The sequence below is a fragment of the Aspergillus mulundensis genome, assembly GCF_003369625.1.
Source record: "Aspergillus mulundensis strain DSM 5745 chromosome Unknown scaffold_0, whole genome shotgun sequence".
NCBI lineage: Eukaryota > Fungi > Ascomycota > Eurotiomycetes > Eurotiales > Aspergillaceae > Aspergillus > Aspergillus mulundensis.
In genome coordinates this window covers 1507478-1523236 of record NW_020797888.1, presented here as the reverse complement: position 1 = coordinate 1523236, position 15759 = coordinate 1507478, and the positions used below count along the sequence as shown (strand labels likewise).

The following is a 15759-nucleotide window of genomic DNA, read 5'->3' as shown; positions in this document are numbered from 1 at the left end:
CTACCCTGTGATACAAGATGGGCCGCCTCATTACTCTCGCAACATGGTTCGCATCGCCGATCCCTTGCTCGTTTTGTGCCCGTTCATAGCTAACCAACTTATTAGCTCCCTGAACCAGTGGGCTCTCGACTGGGAAGGCAATTGCGAGAGAATCATTGAAAGTATCCGTCAAGCCAAAGCTGCCGGGGCCACTCTTCGTGTCGGTCCCGAGCTCGAAATCACCGGTACGATTGTCCCGCAGGTATCCTTCTATTCGAACGCACCGATGCTGAAATCCGGATAGGATATGGAGTTCTGGATGGCTTTCTCGAAGGAGATACGTTTCTTCATTCCTGGGAGATGCTCGCCCGGATCATCGACCACCCTGATTGCCAGGACATTGTAGTCGATGTGGGTATGCCAGTCCGTCACAGGAATGTGCGATACAACTGTCGGTTCGTTACACTTTATTGGAATGGATAAGGTCGGACGCTGATGCGCTGAAAGTGTCATTTTTTACAACAAAAAGATCATCCTGATTCGCCCTAAGATGTGGCTTGCCAATGGTATGGAGTCCTTGCGATCAACTGGTTGAATCCATATTTATCGTTGAAGCTCAGATATGGCTAACGATCGTCTCATTAGATGGAAATTACCGAGAGATGCGTCACTTTACCCCTTGGCAGCGACCCCAGGAGGTCGAAGACTACTACCTGGAGCAGATTGTTGGCAAGATCACAGGACAGTATAAGGTTCCCTTTGGAGATGCGGTCATCAGCACAAGAGATACATGCTTGGGGTTGGAGACTTGCGAGGAGTTGTTCACACCGAATGGGTATGTACCAGGGACTTGGATGGTTAGACCTAGCCTCTAACATCGGTTTAGGCCGCACATACCTTACAGTCTTGCCGGTAAGTTCACTCCCACATCATAGCACTGCTAGCCACTGACTTGCGTAAAGGTGTTGAGATTATTTCCAACTCATCCGGAAGTCACCACGAGCTGAAGAAGCTTGATACTCGTGTCAACCTCATCACGCAGGCCACGAAACTAGTAAGAAAGTCACCTAAAACACGAGCGGCGCTTACGGTTGCTAGAGTGGTGGTATCTATCTATATGCGAACCAGCAAGGGTGCGACGGTGACCGACTCTACTACGATGGATGTGCCATGATTGTCATCAACGGAAACATCGTAGCCCAAGGGTCACAATTCTCGCTAAATGATGTCGAGGTTGTCACTGCAACTGTCGACATCGAAGAAGTACGTCCGTCGTTTCTAATCGCTTCACACCGTACTAAAGGGGCTAGGTACGCACATACCGCGCCTCCACGAGCCGAAACATGCAGGCCAGTCGGCAGACCCCATTTGTCCGTCTTGACCTTGACATGCGATTATCCCGCTCGGACGAAGATGCAGACCCTGGCCTTGCGCCGTCTGAGACGCTTGTGCCCCGCTATCACGCCCCGGAGGAGGAGGTCGCCCTGGGACCTGCCTGTTGGCTGTGGGATTACCTCCGAAGAAGCGGTGCCGCTGGATTCTTCCTTCCCCTGAGTGGTGGAATTGATAGCTGCGCTACTGCAGTGATCGTCCACTCAATGTGCAGAGAAGTCATCAAAGCGGTTCAGCAAGGCAATCAGCAAGTCATCAAAGATGTTCGCAGGCTGTGTGCGGAGCCAGCTGACTCAATGTGGATTCCTACTACCAGCCAGGAAGTCTGCAAGTGAGTTCACAATTGAAAGCTAGCATCTAAGTACCGCGATAGCTGACTTCAGCAGCCGCATCTTCCACACAAGCTTCATGGGCACCCAGAACTCTAGCAAAGAGACAAGAGATCGGGCAAAAGAACTGGCCACTGAAATCGGGTCATATCATATTGACTTCAACTTTGATACAGTCGTGACTGCTCTTACTAATCTTTTCACCGTGGTCACCAATTTTCAACCCAAATTCAAGGTTCACGGTGGTAGCCGGGCAGAGAACCAGGCGCTACAGAACATCCAGGCCCGTCTGAGGATGGTCCTCTCTTACCTGTTCGCCTCGTTGCTGCCTACAGTCCGCCAGCGTCCAGGCGGAGGTGGACTGCTTGTTCTGGCGTCCTCCAACGTTGATGGTTTGTGCACTTCCCTATTAGAAAATGCTTCGCATACTGACAACTCCTAGAATGGTATGCTCTGCCGGTCGTGGTATAACCTAAATCTCTCGCTCCCAACTTACTTACAAATGCATCTAGTCTACGCGGCTACCTGACCAAATACGACGCGAGCAGTGCCGACGTATGTTCCTCATTCCTTACCATTCGCCGCTCTTCCTAGTCGACGGACAAAACTAACGGAGAAAACAGCTGAACCCCATCGGCTCCATCTCCAAGGTCGACCTCAAAAAATTCATCGGTCACTCCTCAACCTCCTTCAACATGCCTATCCTGGACCAATTCCTCAACGCAACCCCCACAGCCGAGCTCGAGCCCATCACAGCCACATACGTGCAATCCGACGAAGCCGACATGGGCGTCACCTACGCTGAGCTAGGAACATTCGGATACCTCCGTAAAGTGTCCAAGCTGGGCCCCTGGAGCATGTACGAGCGCCTTTTGCACATGTGGGGTAACGAGTATTCTCCGCGCGAGATCTATGAGAAGACACGCCACTTTTTCTATAACTATGCTATCAACCGTCATAAGATGACGGTTATCACGCCCAGTTACCATGCCGAGCAGTATAGTCCTGATGATAACAGGCATGACCTGAGACAATTTCTCTGTGAGTCATATCCCATTCTCCTTTGAGTCTTCCATTTTTTTTTCGCCGCGTTTGATCGAGTTTGTTGGGTGAGTGAAGCTAACTGCATTGATGCCCAGACCCTCCCTTCACATGGGCATACAAGAAGATGGAAGACAGCGTCAAGTACTGGGAAGAAAAGGGCTGGACGACAGGCAAGGCGCAGAAGAAGAGCGTCAAGGCGGATTAAGCATAGATTCATATTCTGTCCTACCCCATTGATAAATTGTGGACTAGCTAGACTAGATTGATAAGTCTAAGACAGAGCAGTCAATTTTCTCAGAGATATGAAGGTACGGAAGCTATTCATGTATTGACAGTGACTCAAGATAGCATTGGAATTCTAATTACCTGACATTGCCAAGCAGCGCCTGATGAAAAGGGGCACATATCAAGCGTGTTTTTCCTGATATAAGACGTATGTCTGAGGTGCTAAGCATAAATAAGATATAGCATGAGATAATATGCAATCGATTTGATTCAGTAAAAGACCCAAAACCACGCCTAAAACGCTAACACGGATACAAAGTATAATCATAATTGTGGGAAGTTCGATGCTCATCCCCGGGTGGTGATAGGCAGCGAACGTTGTCATAACTCCCAAAAAAGGAGGGCCCTTGTCGACTTAGTCTCTCCAAAACCATCCGCCTTTTGTCTCATCAGGCTGCTGACCAGAGTTCTGGTCTCGCTGAGGCGGGTTTACCACCTCTGTGGATGTACTTGTCTCCTCGCGGCCATCAGCGTACCTCTTCGTCCTTACGGTCTTCGTCTGGATCGAGCCATCGGGAAGACGGACACGCTCCGTGCTGACTGAGTTCGAGACGACATAGTTCTCCGCAGACGGTTTTTCCGCCGTGATTTCTGTACTGGTTGGTACTGTCGACGATTCAACAGGCGCTTCAGTGGACACGGACTCAGACTTCGACTCAGGGACAGAATGTTTGTTCCCGCCAGATACAAGCTCTAGCCAACCCTCGGTGTCGTCGTTGTAGTCGGATGGAGGACTGTTTGGGCCTCTCCGTCGGTCTGCTAAAAGGAAATGTAGAAGCGGGCTGTGGTGCGCGCCAAAGAATTCGCGTTCGCGAGCGTCGATGTCCGCAAGGAAGCGGTCGTATATATCCAGTTCCGTCGCAGGTTTGGTAGTCGATTCTTCAGCGGCCGGAATGGTCTTCTCTGGTGCCGGAACAGAAGGGACTTCGTCGCTGTCACGTTCTGATGGATCAAATATAATGCTTGACCACGGCTGAGTCTCCGAGGGCGAAGAAAACTTCCATTGCTTGCCCAGACTACCGCGTTTAATCAGTCCGCCTAGCCAATCTTTACGGGGCTCCGATCTAGCAACTGCTGCAGTGTCACGATCCAGCATGGGCTCTCCATTCTCAAGTCGCAAGAGATCCTCGAAGGCTTCACGCCACCTCGGCTCATCATTGTCAGGTTCGGCTTCGGACGATAAGCTCATAGATGACATGAGGGACGAAAAGACCCCCTGCTCTCGACGAGCCCTATAACGCGCCTGGCGCTCCAAATGCAGGGGCGAGTAAGGACTGAACATAAGATAGTTAAGAGGCCACATGGGAGATTCGGCACTCGTCATGCTCGAAAAGAGTGGGTGATGGTACATTCCAAATAGGCGGGCCGTGGTATGGTCGTCGAGCCATAACCGATCGAAGAATGAGTTGAAGAACATGTCGACATCGAACCGGTTATCCAGATCATACCATCGCGGCCTGGAAGAACGCGCTGGGTAGTATTTATCGTTTTGCGCTGAAGATTCAGTGATTCTAGAACCGGATGGAACCCCTTCATCGGTCTTGTTTCCATCACCGTTGCACTCCTGGTCTTGGCGCTGGCGCTGGCGCACTTGGTCTCGATAAGCTTGGTCGTCGGAGAAGATAGCCCAATGACCGGATTGTGGAGACGTAGCAGATGATGGGAGCCCCATTACGGACTGCATCATGGAGGAGATTTGTTCATCAGCGAAGCGACGAAACGCGACGAATGGGTTCTCGTCGTCGTGCCATTGGCGGGAGCTCTCAGGCGAGGAAGGGGACTGCTTGTTTCTGGGATCTTCCTCGCCAGCCATGTTGAAGAGGCGGCAGAGATTTTATCAGCGGGTTGAGTTTATTGAGTTTGAGCCCAGTCGATAATTTGCAAGATGTATTTGAACACTGGCAAGTGTCGTTGATGGATGAGCTTCGAATGTTCTTGAATCCGATCTTTGAAGCTGTTGGGGATCGCCCCACTTGCTCTATCACCACGTGATGTCCACTGGGGGAAAGTGGGTTCCGTCATCAGGCATCATCAGGCATCACCAGAGGCCCTACTATAGCCAAAAGTCCAAGCCATTCATATTATTGAGTTTACTAGCAACAGAGATAGCTTTAAGCAACGCGGTTACCGCAGTCGTTGTATGTAGAGTAGCATACTACCGGTTGAAGTCTTCCATCTCCTTCTTCCTCTTCTGGCGCTCGCGCTCCAGCTTGCGGAACAACGGGTGACGCTGTTTCTCCCTGAGCTGCTTATTCCTGCTCTTGTTATATTCAATATACGCCATGTCCTCACCACCAGCCAGCCCACTGAGCGTAGCAGCACTCCTCTTAACACCGCCCTTGGCTCTAGCTCTGTTGGCGCCGGATCTTTCAGAGAAGAGGTCGTCCGTGACGTTCTCCACGTCTGCGGAGCTTTCATTCTGCAGCATGACTTCTTGCAATAGCTCGCGGCGCTCCGATGGCGTGGCATACGCAAGTCCTTCTAAGTTCTCGATGCCCTGTAGATGAGTGATGACCTTGAAGGCGTAGCCTTGGTCTACCAAGAATGCTTGACGTTTGGAGGAATAGAACATCTCGTCTGTGTCTTTCGAGACTAGGGAGTAAAAAAACGCGTTGAAGCCCTCGTCGTTTCGGCGCTTAGCTCGGAGAATACGACCTAGGCGTTGTGCTTCCTGACGACGGGAACCATAGTGCGAGGAAATTTGGATTAGGCAGGTAGCTTCGGGTAAGTCGAGCGAAGTGTCACCAATCTTGGAGAGGAAGATTGTGTTGACTTGCTCGTTGTGTTGGAAGTTCTCAAGGATACGCATGCGCTCATTCTGAGGAGTTCCTCCGTAAATATAGGCCTTCTTCAGCTTGAGCGCGTACTTCTCAAGAGCGTAAACGTTGTCCGAGAAGACAATGACTTTATCCCCTCGTTTTTCATGGTAGTCGATAAGGAATTGGCACGCCTGAAACTTGCGAGGGTTCATGGTATACAAGAGAGCGGCCTTTCTTGACTTCTCCCGCATGTATTCGGTATAAAATTCTGTGGTCATTGGACACCACACTTCGGCGCATTGAACCTTGGCAATATGACCTTGCTCTGCAAGTTCCATCCAGTTCGCTTCATATAGCTTGGGACCAATGAGGAAGTTCAGATCTTTGATTTTATCGTCTTCACGCAGAAGGGTGGCAGTCAACCCAAGCTTGCTTTGAGTGGCAATAGCTGAGGTGACCTTTCGGAACATGATCGCGGGCACGACGTGGACTTCGTCAAGAATCATGAGACCCCATTCCCGCGACTGGATCCAATCCATCATTTTCTGTGCGTCGTAAGATCGTGCTCTCGTTTGAGAGACCATTGAATAGGTGGAAACAATGATACCGGTTGACCGACGGAATTTCTCCTTGTTGTCAGATGTGAAAACCGCGATATCGCCGGGGTCAATATTCGACCATCGCAAGAACTCGTTTCTCCACTGCACGACTGACATAGAGCTAGTGCAAAGGATGATTGTCCCCTTCTTGATTGTGCAAGCAGCGGTGATACCAACAAGCGTCTTTCCCGCACCACAAGGCAGGACAATGATACCACTCTTCGCACGTCCGTTACCAAACATCTTACTCAGGCTCTTTTCCTGGTAGCTTCGGATACGGGCTGCCGGCTTCAGATCGATGTCCAGCGTCGGGTTGATTTCATCATTCCGGAAGTCGTACTCCTCCAGCGCGGGACACCCCATGGCTTGACAGCGTGCCTTGACAGGTTCGACTGCCTCATTTGGAATCTCGAAACTATGCACCTGTGCCTGCTCGTCATCGTCATCTTCATCGCGTATAGCTAGAAGGATATCATCTTCCGGACGGCTGCCAGCATTTTCGTCCACAGGTTTCTGGTCTGACGTTTCTCTGACACCGGCAGCATCCCTGGTTCCGGGAATGACAAGACCGCCCATTTTCGGAGCTGCTTGCTGGGTAATACCCTCTGATGCCTGCACGCGCTGGGACCCAATAACTTCATCCTGAAGCAGCATCTGCAGCATGTCCGGATCGGTACTCTCCACGAAAAACCGGTTATGCTTCAAGACGACCTTGATCTTTCCATACGACTTTGTGAATTCCACGATGAACGTTTTGATCGATTCCGGAAGTGGCGTCTTCGTCAACCGGTCCAAGAAGTTGATGATATCCTGCGGCAGAAGACCAACCGACACAGCAGCATATAAACTGTTTCCCGTCAATCGATATTCGTGTAGATGCGTGGGACGCGACAACGGTTCGGCGATCGTAGTGAGGAAATCTTGCGCCTGCGGAGCGAGCGGGGAGAAACTCTCGAGTGTGATGGTGCCTTTCAGCGGATCGATCCATAGGGGGCGGTTCGCATGGTCGGGCTTCAAAGGGAGGGAAGAGAAGTCCCTGTACCCAAAGTTCGGATCTTGGTTCTGAGTCTTCTTGTTGAACGATTCGAGGGAGAACTTGTCAACCAGGCCTAGCAAGTCAGCTTAACTGTCGCAACAATAGCGCTCCCGCGTTACCTTTCAGGTTGTCCTTCTTCGTATCCTGCTCCCAGTCCGAGTACTCATCGCTACTGCCAATTTCCGGAGCGTCAGGCACGGGGGTGGGACGTTTCGACGCTCTACTGGACCGACCACCTAACCGAGGTCAGCCTACATCTGTGAGACGCTCAGTGGAAGCCATACTGTCAGTCGCCTTGCGTTTGACCGGTGGCATGTTGTGGAAGATTGGTTTGGATGATTTGTTTTATGCAGAGTCTATCGCCTATATGCAAGAATCCGCGGTCAGAGACACCCCGGTTTCGGCTCTTGCGGGCTACCAGCGCCCAGTCGAGCTCAAAACAAACAGTTCATTCCTTTCTAGAACGTCGTGAGTCGTTGAAATGAAAGCTGTCGCCGTATGAAGTTCGGACGGTAGTCAGCGACGACTCGAAGAGACGTTCAATGGGATATTCAAGAGAGGCGAAACTGAGAAAACAAAGAGACCTGGATGTCAATGAGGCTCTGACATGTGACCCGCTGTTGCGCTAGTTTGTTCTTGGTTTAGAGTCGCCCGTTTCGGTTTGGCGGCTTTAGCAAGCGGCTTGTAATTAACTGTTGACGTAGTTTATTTTCAGTTGCAACTTAGCTGGCTTAGTTTCTCCCACAATCAAAATCGAAATCAAAATGAATACGGTATGTCAAAGAGTGTTTTCTGAGATTGTTTGAGTCCAAAAGCTAACCGCGCTTTCCGTATGACCGATTAGATCCGATCCACCTGGTGAGCGGACCTCAAGAGACCTCCGGAGCATCTACCACCCAACAGGGACCGCTAACAAGCATCGATTCATACAGGGTAGGCTGGGGCACTCTCTGCGTCGGTGTGTATCATGAACCATGTCCGGAAATTCCGGAAAGACAATTGCATGAAATCCAGCTAATACTGTTGACACCAGCCGGCGGCGGTGCCTACTACTTCGCTAAGAAATCGATCAATGCCGACCGCCAGTCGCGATTCGAAGCCGATATGAAGAAGAAGGCGCAGCTTGCTGCGATGGAAGCAGAACATCGTCGTCAGGCATCCAAGCCCGAGCCTATCTCATCGCCTTCGGATGACCCGAGCTTCAAGCGCGCAAACCGGGCACGCCACCAGAACGCCGCGGATGATGTAGCATCACCAAGCGAAGAAGCTAGCCACGATCCGGCACCCACCCGTCACGAGCCAGAGACCGAAGAAGATAGACTGCTAGAGAAGGGGAAATATGAAGCTTCGCGTCCCTTCCGACCTCCGCCCGGCAACCGGCTATGAGGATTTCCTGGATGTTTTATAAAATGAACTGTTTGTGGGGCTGGTGAAATGCGTTCCCTTGCAGGTCCGGGCTTGTACTATACTCCTGTAACTACGATGAATGATTATTATGTTGGCAGGATCTATATTTACTCCACTCAAGTAGGTAAGTGATCCGGGGAAGACTGTCACACATTTTTTAGGCCCTTCATATAGCGCGGTAACTTTCTTGTTTATATCATCTTCAACCCGGAACTAGCCGGAACTTGTCTCTCATCAAACATTCAATATGAAGATACCAGACCCCAGAAGCAAGGTTAAAAGCCAACCAACTCCGACTCCACTGATGCAAATGCATCTCGCCATTTAATCGCAAAAACATATATGCCACACCAAACGCCCATGAGGAAGCAAAGCCGAAACCCAGTCATGAAATTAAGACAGATGTTATCATCGTGCAGAGACCCAACCCGTCGGGAATCGGCGTTTAGCATAGGTAGTATAGGTACCTCGGAAACGGTTTCCGATCCGGTGGAACGATCCAGGTTCGCTTTGCGCTGGCAGTGCACTAGCGAGCGTGGAAGCAGAGCGGAGGGTGTGGTCTACGAAACAATCATGTTAGCAAGCGACGGCCATACCTCCTATTCCTTAAGCATGGGGACGCGGCAGACTCACTTGCTTTGATTTGGGTAGCCTTGATTCCGCTCACGCGAGCTCTCAAGCGCCGGCGGGACGAAGGGAAGCACAACTGCTGAGACTAGACATGATGATGTGACGAAGCGCGATGTGCGAGTGCTTGTGTGGGCGCGGTGGACTGAGAAATGGCGGATTGTTGGGCGGACAGCCTGTAGTTGGATGGTAGACATGGTGCTTGACTTGGAGTCGATTTGGACTTTGGTTGGTGATATCAGGATTTCGCGGGATGTAAGAGTCTAAGTCGAGCGTTCAGGAGATATTTCGAGAGAAATTCAATGAGACTCAACGAGGAAGGGTCTTGCGATATATAGCTGTAGTTTTAGGTATCAGCAGGCATCCGATACACAGAAGCTGTGGGGGTCATGCGGGGCTCTCCACTATCTTTGCTGCAGGAGGAGCTCCTCTTTAGGTCTCTTCAAGTTCAAGAACAACTCGGATACTCACCCAAGTTAATCAGTTCACCTTATGTTTCTCGCTAATTATTGAACATACGATGCGGAATACTGACCGGTACATATCCGGAATACAATCTCCTTCCCAACCATTTGAGTTTCTCGCAGCGAGCCAGGGATTTCAACCCAAACGCGTGTCCAGGGGGCCTTCTCACGCCATCAGCGAGATCCAGTCCCGGCCGAAGACTGCGGGGCAATATTATTAGGCTCGACTCAGCCCAGGAACGTTCCTCTGGGATGGCGGTATACCTGCACAGAATGGCGACAGTCTACGCTGAGAAATCCACCCTTTCTCTTCCCTGAAAATTGGGCTCCCATGACGCGATGCGGATTGCGGTCTGTCCGAGTGGATTTGAGCATCCTCTACAACACAACAATAGGTACCTGTCAAGCTGTCGTTATCAACAATCATGCTGGGTGTCAATCACCTGGAGCGGGAAAAGGGATTCCGCTGCAGAGATCATGCCACCCCGCCGATTGTCCAATTGACATCATCCACATTCCCCTCATGACTCAAAACATACCACGCGTTAGAGATCCCGGCTAAGCTCATGTTCGAGATCATCGTTCGAGACGGCTACAGACGGATCTGCAGACTGGAGGAACTGCGTTGTGCCCTAAAAACTGGAGAATCATCTATCTTCAAAGAAGTCCAGATCCAGCCACTACTATCATGGCGCCCGCACTCTGCTATCCGCCTCACGGACCAGGCGGCCCAAGCCACTGCCACGGGCCACCGTCTCTTTAACTTTAGCCTCATTCATGTGCCCATTTGGTCGAAGGGGCTAAATGTCAGGGGTTGAATCCGGCAGACGAATAGGAACTTCTCAGTTTGTCAGCTCATTTGAAGGATATTGCTTAGCTCACGGTCTTATCGCCGACCGCGCGGCTTTAAGGATATACATCGATTTTGTGGACCGTCATGTCAATACAGAGTACTATCGCTATGTGGCGGCACTTCACCACTCCGAATGCTTCTATATGCTATGATGTTCACTGAAAAATCGCCGAGAATCATGCTATTGTGCACTATTTTCCATGGTGGATGATATCTTTACCAGTACCTTCGGCAAATCACGATGTCAATTTTTAGCCCTAAAGACTAACTGCTCGATTGATCGTGGCACTATGCTTGGCTAGGATTTGGCCCAGCTAGACATTGTGCCCTCTAGTGGACGCGAGAAAGCACTCCAGTTCGAGATAAGTCATATCCGGTCTTGGTTCTCCCAGAATACTGTCGCTGGTCACTTTGGCTTCGTCATACGAAGCGCAACAACAGAGACTTCACCAGAGCGTGAAACCGCACCGACAGGACCCCTTACCGACACTACCTCACGGTTGACTTCCGCAGCAACGAAAACAATCCGAATAGTGGTGTGGACAGCTCGGATGGATCGCACTAGTTCTGCCATCGCCTCGCCATTCTTCCAATTGATTAGAGAGTCAACTATGACAGCATTGACCTTATCTTGGATATGGCGGCTCTGAATATCTTCCGGCTGCTGGACAGGCAGGAACTTTGCTTTTGGGAAGACCCCATGAACACCCTCAGCTATGCCTTTTCCACTGTGTCTCCATGCCACGATCAGCGTCTGCTCTTCTCCAAGCAGGCGATAACCGCTAACCTTACTGGGATGTTCCGGATATTGCGCGATGAGCTCCTGGATACCAAGTGGCTCGGCTAGGAGCGTGGTGGCTAGATAAGCCCCTATCTTACCATACGCATCCTCACGGCCTAGCTCGCCAACAGCTGCGTCAAGCACTGGAGTGAGTAGGAGCTTTGTTGCCGCGCTGTCTGTCGCGTGGTACATCTTCAAGCCACCATTATAACGCTGAATGATAGGTACCACGATCTCGTTGAAATCGGGATAAACGCTCGTGAACGGGATATGTCGCTGTTGACAGAGTCCACGAAGCTCCTCTACTTCGGTGTCCTGCCAGCGGCGCAAATGTTCAATCGGCACAATTGACCGACTCGTACCGTCGTCTCGCCGCTTAGCTATCACCTCCGGGGGTGTATTGAGGTAAACGACGTGCGCAAACATATTCAAATCATCTCCAGCATACACTTTCGCCGGTTCCTCACTTTCCCCCACCGACCAGTACATAAATTCCCTAGTTATGACGCCGACTTTCCCACTTCGGACGCACGTCGCTTCGGCAACCATCATGGCACGCTGACGGTAGTGTTTCTTGAGCGGCTCGTCCAACTTATGAAATGCGACCTCGCCAGATGTCGCCAGATGGATCAGGTCTGAGCCCTTGAAATACTCAAACTCTGTTAGCCCCAGCTGCCGTCTCAATCTGTCTATCGCGAGGGTTTTACCGCTGCCCGGGATGCCGTAAAGTCCGATCAGTCGGGGAGGCAGCGGGGTGGCTTGGGGTGCAATGTTCCACGGTGCGCTGGTTGGATTCATTTTGAGCAGCGAAGTAAAGGTTTGCCAGAGCAATCAAGTTGGAGGTTTCAGCAGTTGAGAATAGCGCGCGGTATTCGGTATTCGCTCTCAGGTAAGCTCTTTCAAACTGCTAAGATGATGAACAACCCAACATTTGCTCCTGCGAAAATATGTTGAGATTATTTATGACTATCTCCACGAAAGAAATAACCCTTCCTTTTGGGTAAACTGTGGTTTGATAATGATCAAACGGCCTATATCTATTGCAGTGAGTACCGATCGATGCTGCAATCTTTCAAAGGACTTCTTCTCATTGTAGCAAATACTGTTTGATGCATATCGTGTGCGTTTCCACAGGGAAGGTTGTCCAAGAAGCAGATGCAAACCTCTTTGCCATTCGAAAACACCTCTGACTATGTTACACGCGGCAGCTGATACAGACGATGAGACTAATGTTCGCTCAATCAAGGAGCTGCTGGGCTTCTATACTTTATGGGAATGTCTCTTCTCCTGGCCAGGAAATCTGAGGATTCATTAGGGCATTGTGAGCCAGCCCTCAAGCAAGCACGGCACTATATAATTACAAGAGACGGAACCTGCCATGCAAACGATGATACTTGCGAGTCGTTACACACATTGACATCTTTTTGCTCTTTCTCCTTTACCTCATCCGGTATGTTTATGGCAAGAAGGATCCCAAGCCTCATATATACATCTATAGAGCATATACGCATCTAATCTACCTTGTTTCTCGTCTAGCACGACCTACTCTATGAGCACATCACAATACTACTCCGTCACCACTCCCCCTCATCAACAACCCCCTCGCCCCGATCTGACGCTTCCAGCAGCTCCTTCACAGTCCATGGTTTATATGTATACCCCGGAACAGCATTTGTGTTTTTAAACGGTGTTCCTTGGAGCAAGGATTCCTTGCACTTCTCATAGTTCTCATATGCGTACTTTTGCGGGTCATGCAACAGCAACCACATGCCCACCATCTTTCCCATGATTTCGGGATTCTTGGCGACTGCATCCCAGTCGGTCTTGTGGTAGAGCTCGCGGTTCTTAAAGCCCATTTTCTGTGCGCAGGAGACGCGCTCGAACCTGCCAGTATCAGTCAGCTCTTGATCGATTTTGGGAAAAGGAAAGCAAGCCTACCGTAAATGATTGTGCACCTTCGTCGCAATCGGTATATCCTTCTTCCCCGCAATACTTAAACAAGCAGCAAGTGAGAACGCGTCTTCCATGGCCATCGTTCCACCGCTAGCTGAAGTTGGGAGGAAAGGATGGGCAGCATCACCAATCTGCACGACGCGCCCGCCATCCGACACCCATTTCGGCTGCGGGTCGCGCCACATGAGCTTCCAGTCCAGGACGGTGCGGTTCGGCGTTGCCTTGATGAGCTCAGTCACATATGGCTCCCAGCCCTCCACGGCTTCAAGCGCTTTTTCGATGGAAGTATCTTTGACCCAGTCTTCCGTGGCGGTGGAGTTGTCCTCCTTCAGGCATCACGTCAGCATGAACATCCGCACTGACAGTATGGAACGGCATACCCTGCACGTAAGCAAATAACAAACCTGCTCCTTGTTCATACACGAAACCATGTGCGCGTCCGGTCCGGCATGCAAAAAGGTCCGATCTACGTAACCGCCAAGCTCCTTTGCAATGATTGGATTGTTTAACGCCGGCGCAACAGGAAAGGTCACCCGGTAGAGCACAAACCCCGAAGATACGGGAGGCTCCTTTGTCCCGACGACCGATTCCCACGATTTCGATCCGACACCGTCTGCAGCAACTACCACATCTGCTCTAAGTCGGCGCCCGTCGGGAAGAGTAACCCCGGCATGGTCATCCGCTTCGAAGTACTCGGCGCCCCCACACTCGTACTCGACCGAGATCCCAAGCGTGGCCACATAGTCGCCCAGCACGCGATGGAGCTTTGACCGGTAAATTGGCAGCGTTGGGTTATTAGGGTCGCCAACGGGAAATGTCCCTATCTCTGTGCCGTCGTATTTGCGCATCGTCACTCCCGGTGTAACGGATTCTTTCCTGGCCGCTTTCATGAGTCCAGGCCATTGACGGGGCGTGTACAAGGCTGGGCCCGTGATGGCGATGAGCTCGCCTGCAGCTTGTCAGACTTTCATTTTCTGTTGAGAACGTGGTCGGAGCTAAGCTTGCGTACCGAATGTCTCCCCCGCAGCTCGTCGTTCGATAACGCGGACATTGTGGCCCTTGCGGTGGGCTTCAATGGCGAAGGAGAGGCCTGCGATGCCGCCGCCGACAACGAGAATGGAGATGCCGGTGTCTGGGTCTCTTTCCATGACTGGTCCGGGTTGGAGTGCGATTATAGAGAGAACTTTCGCTCCATGAGGGCGGGGGAACAGTTTATATCTAAGCGCCTATGGTGGGGCAGCGTTGGGGTACTCCGTACTGGTACGAAGTGCGAAGGGCCTCGCCCTCGTTCTTGTCGATCTTTGGTGGAGATTAGGTCTCGGAAGCAGATGGTCAAGCGGCAGGTACCGATCCCGAGTCCTCCAATTCCGTTCTCCTAAGCCCATCTCTCATTATCTCTATCTCGATAATTTCTTCCCCGCCGGCTTCATCTTGCACAAAAGACCCGGACAGAAAATAGGTGGACACATTCGCTTTACCGTACCTTGGATATGCCAGTCTTATAGATCAATAGAGGAATGATGAACGCGAATCCGATACCATCATGGGAACGTTCCGGTAGTTGGATGCAAAGGACGATGGAGCTTGTTCGGTCTTTCCCCGAGTACGTAGCACGTGACCAAGATACGGTACGATGCCTCAGAAATCAATCTGCCGAGTTCAAAAGAGATTATTTGAAGACAAAGCTTCAGCTGCATCCTCTTCTACAAGGTCGCGCCGAAGCAATTGGGATTGAGCTGATTGCGGGCATGGACAGTCTAACAGGATGCAGAGAAATGTCCCATCCCGTACCTATTTCGAACACGAAGAGGTCGCTAGAAAGGTCGCTGCAAGATCAACCAGCTGGCAATGGCCTCAAGGCGAGATTTTGACGAAGCTGCAATTTGGCTCTTTGGTATTCTCCTTGAGCAGGCTATGAGGTTGGGGCCGGGGTTGGCTGAGCTGATTGTCAGTCCACGACGATAGGTAGGCCGAAGGGTGATTTTTGCATTTCGTGAATCAACAACCCCATTGCAGCAAATCAAACTACATGCCATCAGAAAGCGTGTTACAACCCCTCCAGCCTACAGTCCACAATTCAGCCGTTCTCCGATACCGACTTCAACAATCAATACAGCAAATCCTCACCCAGACTTAGTCTTCCCCGACCTCCAGACCGGCTTTCTCAACACAGAAAACCACGCCGAAACAGCATACTCGGCTTGCCAGAAACCGGGCACAAACTGAAGTGCCAAACCCCGAATAACCTCGC

The 15759-nt window shown here is 51.0% G+C and overlaps 6 protein-coding genes across 6 annotated transcripts; 2 read left to right on the top strand and 4 right to left on the bottom strand.

The window, feature by feature from the left end:
- Positions 1-17: 17 nt before the first annotated feature.
- On the top strand, positions 18-2949 carry DSM5745_00426 (glutamine-dependent NAD(+) synthetase; the record flags this gene model as incomplete). Its single annotated transcript, XM_026742442.1, has 13 exons — positions 18-46; positions 106-224; positions 284-394; positions 625-814; positions 866-891; positions 942-1033; positions 1078-1242; positions 1290-1702; positions 1758-2092; positions 2143-2146; positions 2213-2255; positions 2324-2741; positions 2840-2949. The coding sequence occupies 13 exons, from the start codon at positions 18-20 to the stop codon at positions 2947-2949; spliced, it is 2055 nt and encodes a 684-aa protein (XP_026608287.1).
- A 435-nt stretch (positions 2950-3384) lies between these two features.
- DSM5745_00425 (uncharacterized protein) lies at positions 3385-4842 on the bottom strand (the record flags this gene model as incomplete). Its single annotated transcript, XM_026742441.1, has 1 exon — positions 3385-4842. One exon carries the CDS (start codon positions 4840-4842, stop codon positions 3385-3387), a length of 1458 nt encoding a protein of 485 aa, XP_026608286.1.
- Positions 4843-5184: 342 nt separating this feature from the next.
- DSM5745_00424 (TFIIH/NER complex ATPase/helicase subunit SSL2) lies at positions 5185-7738 on the bottom strand (the record flags this gene model as incomplete). Its single annotated transcript, XM_026742440.1, has 3 exons — positions 5185-7496; positions 7543-7659; positions 7708-7738. 3 exons carry the CDS (start codon positions 7736-7738, stop codon positions 5185-5187), a joined length of 2460 nt encoding a protein of 819 aa, XP_026608285.1.
- Positions 7739-8187: 449 nt separating this feature from the next.
- On the top strand, positions 8188-8809 carry DSM5745_00423 (uncharacterized protein; the record flags this gene model as incomplete). Its single annotated transcript, XM_026742439.1, has 4 exons — positions 8188-8196; positions 8268-8281; positions 8356-8381; positions 8457-8809. 4 exons carry the CDS (start codon positions 8188-8190, stop codon positions 8807-8809), a joined length of 402 nt encoding a protein of 133 aa, XP_026608284.1.
- Positions 8810-11180: 2371 nt separating this feature from the next.
- On the bottom strand, positions 11181-12353 carry DSM5745_00422 (ATP-binding protein; the record flags this gene model as incomplete). Its single annotated transcript, XM_026742438.1, has 1 exon — positions 11181-12353. The coding sequence occupies one exon, from the start codon at positions 12351-12353 to the stop codon at positions 11181-11183; it is 1173 nt and encodes a 390-aa protein (XP_026608283.1).
- A 776-nt stretch (positions 12354-13129) lies between these two features.
- DSM5745_00421 (uncharacterized protein) lies at positions 13130-14656 on the bottom strand (the record flags this gene model as incomplete). Its single annotated transcript, XM_026742437.1, has 4 exons — positions 13130-13439; positions 13494-13834; positions 13913-14457; positions 14518-14656. 4 exons carry the CDS (start codon positions 14654-14656, stop codon positions 13130-13132), a joined length of 1335 nt encoding a protein of 444 aa, XP_026608282.1.
- Positions 14657-15759: the final 1103 nt, after the last annotated feature.